At 39.5% G+C, this 10,752-nt stretch overlaps 1 protein-coding gene across 1 annotated transcript; it reads right to left on the reverse strand.

The window, feature by feature from the left end:
* Nucleotides 1-153: 153 nt before the first annotated feature.
* simc1 (SUMO interacting motifs containing 1) lies at nt 154-9,185 on the reverse strand. The gene is made up of 10 exons (XM_080900980.1): nt 8,624-9,185; nt 4,893-6,164; nt 4,552-4,799; nt 4,358-4,427; nt 3,968-4,128; nt 3,409-3,498; nt 2,893-3,024; nt 1,992-2,148; nt 1,156-1,240; nt 154-665 (listed from the first exon to the last, which is right to left on the reverse strand). Exons 1-10 carry the CDS (start codon nt 8,765-8,767, stop codon nt 454-456), a joined length of 2,571 nt encoding a protein of 856 aa, XP_080757106.1. The 5' UTR covers nt 8,768-9,185; the 3' UTR covers nt 154-453.
* Nucleotides 9,186-10,752: the final 1,567 nt, after the last annotated feature.

Raw genomic sequence — 10,752 nt, forward strand, 5'->3', positions numbered from 1 at the left:
TACTGTGGCTTATCTAGAAATCATGCTCAATCAAGCACAATGATTATCACGTATTGTGTACTCTATCGGCATAATGATGTAATGCTTGCATCTGTGTGGAAGTAAATTACACACAATGACAAAACTTTTCATAGAAAAAGGCAATATAATTTATTGAGAAAAGTGAGTTCTTCAATTAGTTTGACTTAATTAGGCCAAACAAAGAGGGCCACATTTTTATACAAAAAAAATAAAATAAAAATAAAGGTCACCAACATGTAGCCACACATCTGAAAGCACATTGATTTGCTCTCCTGATATGTAGACTGTAGTATTGATATTTTAACCTTATATATATATATATATATATATATATATATATATATATATATATATATATATATATATATATAGTTTATTAGTTTACCTACAAAATAAGCACCAATATGAAACGTGAAACACAGACTCTTTTATTTAACACTGACAGACATCTAGGAGATGATCCTGTAGATAAGTTAAGGACTCTTCCACATGGAGAGGTAAAGCTTGGTCGAGGTCAGCCTGAGATCTGGACAGAAAGGCTTCAACGGCTTCCTGAACGGCAGGTCGTGATACCCTGTCATCAGGCTTATAGACTGACATGCCAACTCTGCCTCTGGGCTCTGTTAATGAGTTGCAGAGATAGCCTGTGGATAACAGATAACGTAAATTAGGAGGACACACAAACAAACATTGTAGAGTTAGACAGTTGATTGACTTATTGTTACAGTGGAGGATGTGGTACACTGGGTACAAAAAAGTGACTGTAACCTATGTTTTAGAGGCATTCACCAGGAAATGCAATGACAGTGATTTAAAAAAAACATCACAGGGCAATAATGCCACAAACAACAGTGCAAACAAGACTCCTGTCAGCAGGAAATGTGCAAGCTCATCCAATAGGCACATATTACAATTTTTAATCTATTTATTTACCTGCCTCTATAATTTGCTAAATACTGAAAAAGCTGATAACGCTGTGTACAACAAACATTTATTGTATCAATGCAAAATTGCCCTCATTGTCGCCATCAACAATCATCTTGTCTTCAATATTATATACTTCATAGGAGACCATTTATCTACCACAGCTGCAGATACTGCGAAGCAATTTCCAGCTGTTTACCAAAATCTCACCTTTCATTGCTTTGTTATAGCTGAGCAGCAACATCCAGAGGAGATGCACCAACTCCTCCCACTTGAGCCACTTTTCAGTGCCATCCTAGAGATTACAGACATTAATCAGTGGCATTGAATCATCGTTTATGGTCACTTGTTTTGTTTTGTTTTATTTCTCTCAAAAAAATTAAATAGAACAAGAAACAAGAATCACAAATTTGTGACTTGAAAACATCAACAAGAAGCTGTCTGCGTCTCTAAAGTGAAGATCACGATGATATAAATCATTCCCATAGTATACTCAATTACAGGCTCACAATTATGTTTATTTTGAGGCTTTATTAATATACAGATGTTAACAGTAGCTGATGCTTTTTTCATTGTCCAATAATAGAATTTGGAAAAAAACATGCAAATGAGGACACAGCACACTTTATTTGGTTGTATTAAATGCAGTATACTGGTACACAAAAAGTAGGCCTGAATTAAAGACTTGGTCATGTTAGCCACATTAGCCATGCACTGTTCTGTGGGAACACTACTATTGAGATAATGATGGCAGACTGTGAGGCAACTAGATTTAGCTGGCTAAATGTTGTTTAATCCTAAGCCAAAGCTGCCACTATAAATAAGAAACACAAGTCTAGTGTTTCAGGCAGTGTATCAACAGTTTCCTTTCAAGAGAAGACAACATAACGTTGCAAACTTTGGGAAAATCTACACAAGGTAAATAGCACACACTAAAGAACAGTGGAAACCCCTCCCCCAAAAACATATTCTGGGAACTAAAGTACTGTAAAGAAGTTGGCCAATGACATAAAAATGAAGATAACAATCAGGAATGTAATATTCACCATAGGGTCTGGTGCTACAGTGCAGTGTTTTAGAAAGTGAAGCAGCAGACTGAGCGACATGGGCAGTGAGATTTTCACTGGGCATGCATAGTCCAGCAGATGTTCCAACAGCTTACATCTCAGCAGCTTACTCTGTAGGCTCTCCAACAACAACATCCTGGGAGTCAAAAACAGATCAGTCAAAGGCAGCTTGAAAAACTGGTGGGAAAAAAGGGTCAACCTTGCTATTAGAATAAATATATGTTTGCTTATATAATTTACTTAATTGATGTACTTACAAGATTTAAATATATTTCCATTAAAGCAATGCAATGAAAACACAATTATTTATTTTTCCATACAAACAGCCCTTTATTTAGTTTAAGTGAGGAGTTTCTATAATACAGACAGGTAAATTTTGTTTGTGATGATATTACCACTCATTACCACAAACAAGCAATATTTGGGCTGCAAAGGCAAGTACCCAGCAACATAGGCAAAGTAATAGGATAGGACAACAGGAAGCACTGTTGAGCCTACAGTGGAAAAACGCCAAAAAAAAAAAAAGCCTGGAGACTTTTCAAATAAGGATTATAATGTTTTTAAAAAAGTGCCCTACAGGGAGGATAACTACAGAAATACTTAAAAAAAGAAAAATTGATTTCTGGCTTCTTGTATTTACACTTTCCACTTCACATTTTAGTAAGCTCCTTTTCTGTTTTGCTAAGAGTTCAAATGATTCAAGGTAAAAATGTAAAAATGTTCGCGTAAAAATTAAAAATAAAGTACTCATCATTCCATAAATTCTGATAGAAAATGGAATGAAAAACATTTACAGACTACTGAGCAAAAATAACGTGATTTAGTCTAGTAGATTTTTCCCTACACCATTAAATATTCTGAACACACGTCTCCTCCTCACCTGTGAGCTCGTAGAGGCACGTTACTGATGAGCATATGGAAGAGCTCTTGGGACAGCTTGGCAGAGGTTAGAGCAGGAGAACAATCCACCTCCAGAGCCAGAGAAAGCATCCTTTGCAAGCAAGACACCATTCTGTAGGAGACAGAGACATACACTTTAAAAAGCAGACAGAAATTGGAATTGTTAAAACCTTTCATAGTTTTAGCTCTGTATGCCAACACAGCAGATTTTAAATCAAACAGTCGAGATGCATTTTCAGTCCTGACTTTAAGGGGTTGAAAAAATAAATAAAATACATAAACTGTAGTCCTGGAAAATTACAGCTGAGAATATAAACTTCAAATGCATATATAATGTTTTGTTACAAATTTTTTGTGGTGGTGTAAAAAGCCAAAATCACACCACTAAATCACTGTCTAAACATTTCTATAGCTAACTGTGACATACATGCAAATCAGTTGTTTATTCTGCTCAAACTACCACTTCTTTATTTAAGAACAATTTATTCTAATTCACCTCATATATTCTCTTTCTTGGGTCGTTTCTCTACCCTTTCCATGCTCTGTTGATTTCATAATGGCAGAAAACAGCCATTTGATGACCTCCCTGTAAAAAAAAAAAAAAAAAAAAAAATTAAAAAAAAGATATCAAAAATGACTTTAAATATGATACTTATAAAGAAAATGGCAAAATAATTAAAACAATCTGGTTTGTCACTGGGTGTATGTGATAATTATTTGTTGTCAATTGTATGAGTATTATACTTGATGAAAGATGTCATCATTAAAACTGTGAATGACCATTTGTGTCAACTAAACCTGAGTATTTTTGTTTGTTTTTGTATAAATGACAGTAGGTTAAAAATGAAAAAAACACCTCTCTTCTTAACAAAACATTTGCTTCCATACTGTTAAAACAAACCCAGCAGAATATCTTCACAGAAGAAAGTTTCACCCAGGCCTCCATCATAAACTCGCCAAGTAAGGGTATCCAACCTCAATGATATACAATCAAACTCAAGTGCTTATGTCCAAAGTTACCCATGTTTATAATACAGGTTGGCTATCATGCTCACCTAACCCGGGGAAACTGCTGATCACACGACAATGTTGCCTTTGCTATCGAATGGTGCAAGGAGGATGTAGAGCATTTGGCCCGAAAGTCGTCCTCCAAAGTCTGCACAATGTACTCCAGGAACATGCGCACCACATCACACCGATGCCTTTGTGTGTGCTCCTAAGGAGGCAAAAGGTTAGCAAGTAGGGAAATGATATTGGGCTGCAAATGTCTGCATTTTAGAGCAGATTGAAAACAAAAACAGCCTGACAAACAAGGTGAAACAAGCAAGCAAACTCAAAATGTTTGACTAGTAATGGGACTGCAAATGTTTTTCACCATTGCAACTAAATTATTTTCAATATGCTCTTGTTCATAGAGTTTTTGGATAAACTTCGTAAATCAGTACCTCATCGGTCATGACTGAGGTCAGTAACTCCCAATCCCACGGAACTGTGTTTTTATCAACCATGTGGTGCCTGCAATCACACAACATTCTTAGTCTAAGACATTCAAAGACCAAAAAGCAAGTGACAATTTGTAAGATATAGACTATGCAATTTAAACATACTCATCAAACTCATATTGCTACAGTCTCTTTACCTTTGTGACCTCATCAGGAGCTTAAAAGCCTGCACGCAGAGGTGATGAGGAGACTGTAGGTCGAGCAGAATGCCGTGGAGTAGGTGTGAGGTGATATCTCTGGGGGGATAGTAACCAGGCTGTAGTAGGTCAGACAAAAGCTGCAAAGTACCTTCTGGATAGTTCTCGTCAATCGTACTGTAAACCAGACTCAGACTCTGGCGACATAGCACCTCGGGAGTTACAAAATCTTCATCATCCTCTTCAAACTATGGAAAGAAAATGCACTTGCTTCAGCATTTGATCAGTTAATGAGGGTACCAGGAAATACAAATATAGATATCTGGGCAGCAGTCTCTCACCATTGCTTTTTGAGATGTTCCAGCTAGTAATTTCCTGAGTGTAGATGGGCACACAAAATGTCTATCCTCTCTACTGACCGCCCTGCAGTCCATGGTCTCTTCATTCATGTCTTCTCCATCACTTTCATCTTCCCATGGGAAAGACCCTGGACTGTAAAGTCCAAGATCTCCCTTGTACGTCTCAGTCTCCAACTGCCATTCAGGCGTATCTTCAGCTGATTCGGATCTAGGAGATGACTCAGCAGGGCTCTTTCGACTATGAGATATAGGACTTGTATTGGAGGGAGGGTCAGGCTCAAAAGGCTCAGAAGAGTTTGATGCAGTAGTAGGAGAGAAGGGGGATGAGTTACCAGAGCTGCAGGGTTGTCTAGATTTTTCTAATTTTGGCTGATTCAGGTCAGAACAGGGGGATTCCATTTGAGCTTCGTCCTGTGATGACGATGCCAAATCTATGGATGTAATAGGTAGAGCTGAACTAACTCCATCGCTCGGACCATCGTGTATGTCCTGTGATGAAGATGCCAAATCTATGGATGTAATGGGTAGAGCTGAACTAACTCCATCGCTCGGACCATCGTGTATGCTATGCTCTTTTGAACTTGCAACAGAGTTTTCTCCCACTGAGCGAGGAGAATCTGCAGGGCTATGTAGGTGCTGTGGTTCATCATCTTGTACCTGTGTGTTTGTACATTCCTCACTGTTGTTTTCTTGTCCATCCTTAGGAGGAGACACATCAAACAAAGGCCCAACGTTAGAAACGTTTGGAGTCGTAGTTGTACTTAAATTACTATTGCAACAAGGTGCTTCACCATGACTGTTCAGAGACATTTGAGTACAATCTTTGGTCACATAGACAGAACACTTTGAGGTTTTCAGTTCTGCAACATGTGTTTCTAGAAAAGGCAATCGTTTCAACTTTACAGCTGGTGTGTTAGGACAGGGGGCTGCTTTATTGTCTTTTTTTGGATGTTGTGTTTCAGGTATTTGAGGATTTAGACGTCTCTGCTTTGGTTTTGGGTCATCACAGTCCTGCTGTGGAGCACAAACAACGGAGTCCGTCAAAGGCGTTTTTTGGTTATTAAAATCTTGACTTTGTGAGATGTGATTTAAATTTGTATTTGTGTTTTTTGATTGACAGTCATCTGGTGGTAAATTCTCTGTCTCCTGCTCTGTTTCATTTTCAGTCAAGTCTACTAATGCTGTGCCAGTGCCATTTTGCCTTCTCCGTAGCTCTGGAAGAGTCCATCTTGGATCTGTGAGGTCAATATAATTCTAAAAAAAAAAAAGGAAAAGATAATTATTAAAAAATTAATATTAAATCAAATATAACCTTTGATTGGTTTTTTTTTTTTTTTCATTTCTGAAAGAAATAGGGGGAAGAAGGAAAATCATCCTTACCTTACTTCTAAAAGATTATTTAGCTTTTGTAACTATGTACCACTTTATCTTATTATAACAGGTCTTATTAATATTGAATTATTCCTGAAGAAAACTACAGAAATTACAAGAAAACTTGCTCAGAGAATTTAGGATACACTGAAGGTGGTCATACCAAATAGTGTCTGTAATTATTCAGACTTTATTTTACCTGACTTACCTTTAAGCTTTCTCACCAGTCCCTCAACATAAGCTTAAAAAATACTCTCTCCATTTAATTACATATTCATCTTCTGTGAGCTTCAGTTACAGTTATAATAGTAATATTTCAAATGCATAATATCTAACCACCTCCACAAATGTCAGCCAATGGTTTTGGTAGCGGTTTCAATCAACTCCATCAAAGGCAAGAAAAGTTTAACTGGTGACTTCCAGTCACCAGCAGTTTATTTAGCTGTTGTGAAGTCTCTGAATGCCACTGACAATCTATGGTCTCTGGTTATCAACTTGCTGCTTGTCAGTTTGTGTGTGGTTGCACCTCCCCTAATCAGTTATCAGGATCTGCCCAAGTACTGACTAACCAAACTGATTACCATCTGCAACTAAATCTTCAGTTTTCTTTCTTCTTGCTATGTCAAATGCTTTAGAAAAATTGATCAACAATCCAATGCAACACTCCTTGACTAGAGATGCGATCATATAATTTACTGACTCTTATGATGCTGTCAAGGTACTACACTATATTGCCAAAAGTATTCACTTGTCTGCCCTCACACATATGAACCTGAGTGGTGGTCCTTTCTTAATCCATAGAGTTTATTATGATGTTGGTTAACCGCTTGCAGCTATAACAGCTTCAACTCTTCCGGGAAAAATTTTCCAGGAAGTTTTATAAGTGTGTTTATAGCCATTTTTGATTATTCTCCACAACTACATTTGTGAGGTCAGACACTGAAGTTGGACAAGAAGGCCTGGCTCAAACTCTCCACTCTTATTTCCCCCAAAGGTGTTCTATCAGGTTGAGGTCAGGACTCTGTGCAGTCAAGTTCTTCCACACCAAACTAACTCATCCATGTCTTTATGGTCCTTGCTTTGTGCACTGGTGCACAGTCATGTTGGAACAGGAAGGGGCCATCCCCAAACCTTTCCCACAAAATTAGGAATATGAAATTGTTCAAAATTATTTGGTATGCTGAAGAATTAAGAATACTTTGCACTGGAACTAAGAGACCGAGCCAAAGTCCTGAAGAATGATCCCACATGATAATCCCCCCTCCCCCAACCTTTACACTTGGCAAAATACAGTCAGACAAGTACATAACACGTCTCCACGGCTGTACAGTCCAGTGGTGGCATGCTTTACAACACTGCATCCAGTGCTTTGCATTGAGCTTGGTGATTTTTTTAAGGCTTGGACAAAGCTGCTCAGCCATGGAAACCTATTCCATGAAGCTCCCTTTGCACTGTTCTTGAGCTAATTGTCTAAACTGACTGCAGAAAGTTGGTGATCTCTGCCCACTACGCACCTCAGCATCCGCTGACCGCTCTGCAATTTTACGTGGTCTACCACTTCCTGGCTGAGTTGTTGTCATTCCCAATCATTTCCACTTTGTTATAATACCACTAACAGTTGACTGTGGAATATTTAGTAGCAAGGAAATTTCACAAATGGACATGTTGCACAGGTGGCATCCTATCACAGCACCACGCTGGAATTCAGATAGCTCCTGAGAGAGACCTATTCTTTCACCAGTGTTTGTACAAAAAGTCTGCATGCCATGCTTGATTTTATACACCTGTGGCCATGGAAGTGACTGAAACACCCGAATTCAATTATTTCAATTATTTGGTATAACATAACAAAGAGCTCCTTTACATAAAATATACAACAAAGATTTTGGTAGACACATTTTACTACGCAATTTAATCCGCATTAATGTTAACTATCATTCCCAGTTTCATGCACTATGAAAAAATTAAAACTATTTAGCAGCGCATTTACAGTACAGTAGTACAGTAGCAATACATTTATAAACAATAAAGACATACAGCACATACTAATGACACCATTTAAACATAAATGCTTGTTTGAGCAACAAAATTATTTTACAATAACAAAGTTATAAACAAAGCGCCAAATAACTTATTTACCTTTAAGCTAGGTTATAGCGTCTTTCACCAGTAATGTCGCTACATTTGACTTGTGCTGCTACTTGACCGCAGAGCGTTAATAAGCAGGCCGTATCTTTTAACTTTTGTTTGTTTTTTCTCTATCCAGGTGACGAGCAACAGTCTGAGAATACCTACTGAAATGTACCCTAGTTTCTACAGCAACCGAGTTTCAGTCCGCTTACCGGTGGGAGGGCGAGCTTCACGGCATCGACTTCAACCCGCACAGCGGAGAGAGGCATCGGGTCAGGCTTGGCAGTGAATGTACAGTAGGACCCGACGATCTCCACGTCGGAGTCGTCTGAGCTGAGACTGATCACATCATCCATTTCTCTTCAGTCATTCAAATTCAGCAGCCAATGCACAAAAGCATCACCTAAAGCAGACCCGTGACGGCCAGGGCAGTCCTAAACAGCCATGAGCTTCCGCCGTAGATGTCTAATTCCAATCATGTTTTGTAGAAAACACAAAATAATGCTTCCAATGAGGCGTGCAACCTTCGGCATTTCCTTGTTCAGATCGTAGATTACATGCGTCGTGTTCGGCAGGTGGGTTAAAACGTGGGTGTATCGCTACAATTCCTGGGTTGCTGTGAATTAACTACATAGAAGCTAGACGCCAAATTTGAAATCCAAACGCTTAAAATTTATTGATAATTGCAATGCAACATATGAAGTTTATGAACGCTTCCTGTTTTTTCTCCCCATAGCTTTTCTTCTATGACTGTGGCGGGTCACAACAAGCGCCATACTTGAAATGATCTCCACCTGCTGTACTGGAGTGCAACCTGCCAGCGCAGATTCTGCCTGTCCTCAAAGAAAATTAAGGACAGACAGAGATACTAAAGACAGACGAACACATCCAAAATACACCTTAATTCCTAAAGTGTGACTGGTTACAGCCAAAGGCAACGGAAACGAGAGGCCACACGTGTCTTTGGACTATCCACCTCACACGATCTTTTTCTAATTTATATTTAAATTACACTTTAAATGTGTTTTCCTCCTCGCCTCATAATGACTATCGATGCTAAATTTTAAACTAATGATCTATTTAGAATATATAAATAGCTTGTCTTACATCAATAAATAAATGATTAATTCTTAATTAGTGGTTCAGAGTGCACATTGAGTATATTTTCTAGGATGTACTACATTTTTTTTTTAAATTTATTTATTTATTTATTTATTTATTTATTTTTTCGCCTGTCCCATTTGGTTCTTTAGCCATCAGAATTGTTGTCTGAAGACCAACAAGGATACCCAATGGATTTACTTTGCCAAATGGATCATCGTGGCATTGCCGTATTGGTCCATTTGGTCGATCTTTGTTTTTATTATTTATTATATTTTATTTTCAGATGTTACAGACGGGACAGACATGAGTGAGAGATAGGAAAGGGAGAAAGAAAGAGGAAGGAAAGGAAAAACAGAAGGGGAGAGGGACAGTGAGAAAGGGGGGGAGAAAAAAAATAAAAAATCTCCTGGATCACCTGTTGAGAGAAGAATAGAAAACAAGCAAAAAAAGACAAAAAAAAAAAAAGAAACAAAGCAACATACTAAACACAACACCATCGCATTAATCTAGCTAAGTGTAAACAGCAGTAAATACTAAATATTCAATGTTGTTGTGCAGCACGCAGGACAGATGTGCTTCGAAGTAGCAGCCAAGAAAGGTGTAATTTGGGTCTACGAGCAGTGAACACCCGTGTGCATACCTGTGTGGATCAGCGCGCTTGTATTCCAAAGGTTTCTCCATGTAACGATCTGCTAGGGAGTGTGGGGGGGCCACAGCCCCGTCCTCCAGGGTGTGAAGCAGGTATGGAGGAGATCAAAACTCCAGACATCCAGAGGCCCCCAGAACACAAGAAACCATGGAAGACCAACAGAGGGGCAGCCGCGCCACTGTTCCAGTAATAGCTGAGGAGAGTCCCAGATGAGGGTTCACTCAGCAGCCGCGGAGCAGAAGCCAGGGGGAGTTGCAGTGACGCGCCCGTGAGCTCCGCCGGCCGCCAGCTGTGCCTGAGTGACCGAGCCCCAGGCCGAGAGGCCGGGGGCACCCCACCCCCGAAGGGGCCCGAGCGAGCCCCAGGCTCCAGGCCCCGATAAGCGGCCGCCAAGGAGTGAGCCGGTGTGTACCTGGACGCCCACCCCCAGACACAAAGAACCACCAACGCACCGACACCTGAGGGAGTCCGCCACCGGCAGGGGAAGTGGTGGTAGGTGGAGATAGGCCTCCAAACCTTGGAGGGCCTGAGGTGTCCCCAGAGAGGTGGCGTCTGATACCCAACCTGACATATAGACACAGACATACA

The sequence above is a fragment of the Rhamphochromis sp. 'chilingali' genome, assembly GCF_963969265.1.
Source record: "Rhamphochromis sp. 'chilingali' genome assembly, chromosome: 13".
Lineage (NCBI taxonomy): Eukaryota > Metazoa > Chordata > Actinopteri > Cichliformes > Cichlidae > Rhamphochromis > Rhamphochromis sp. 'chilingali'.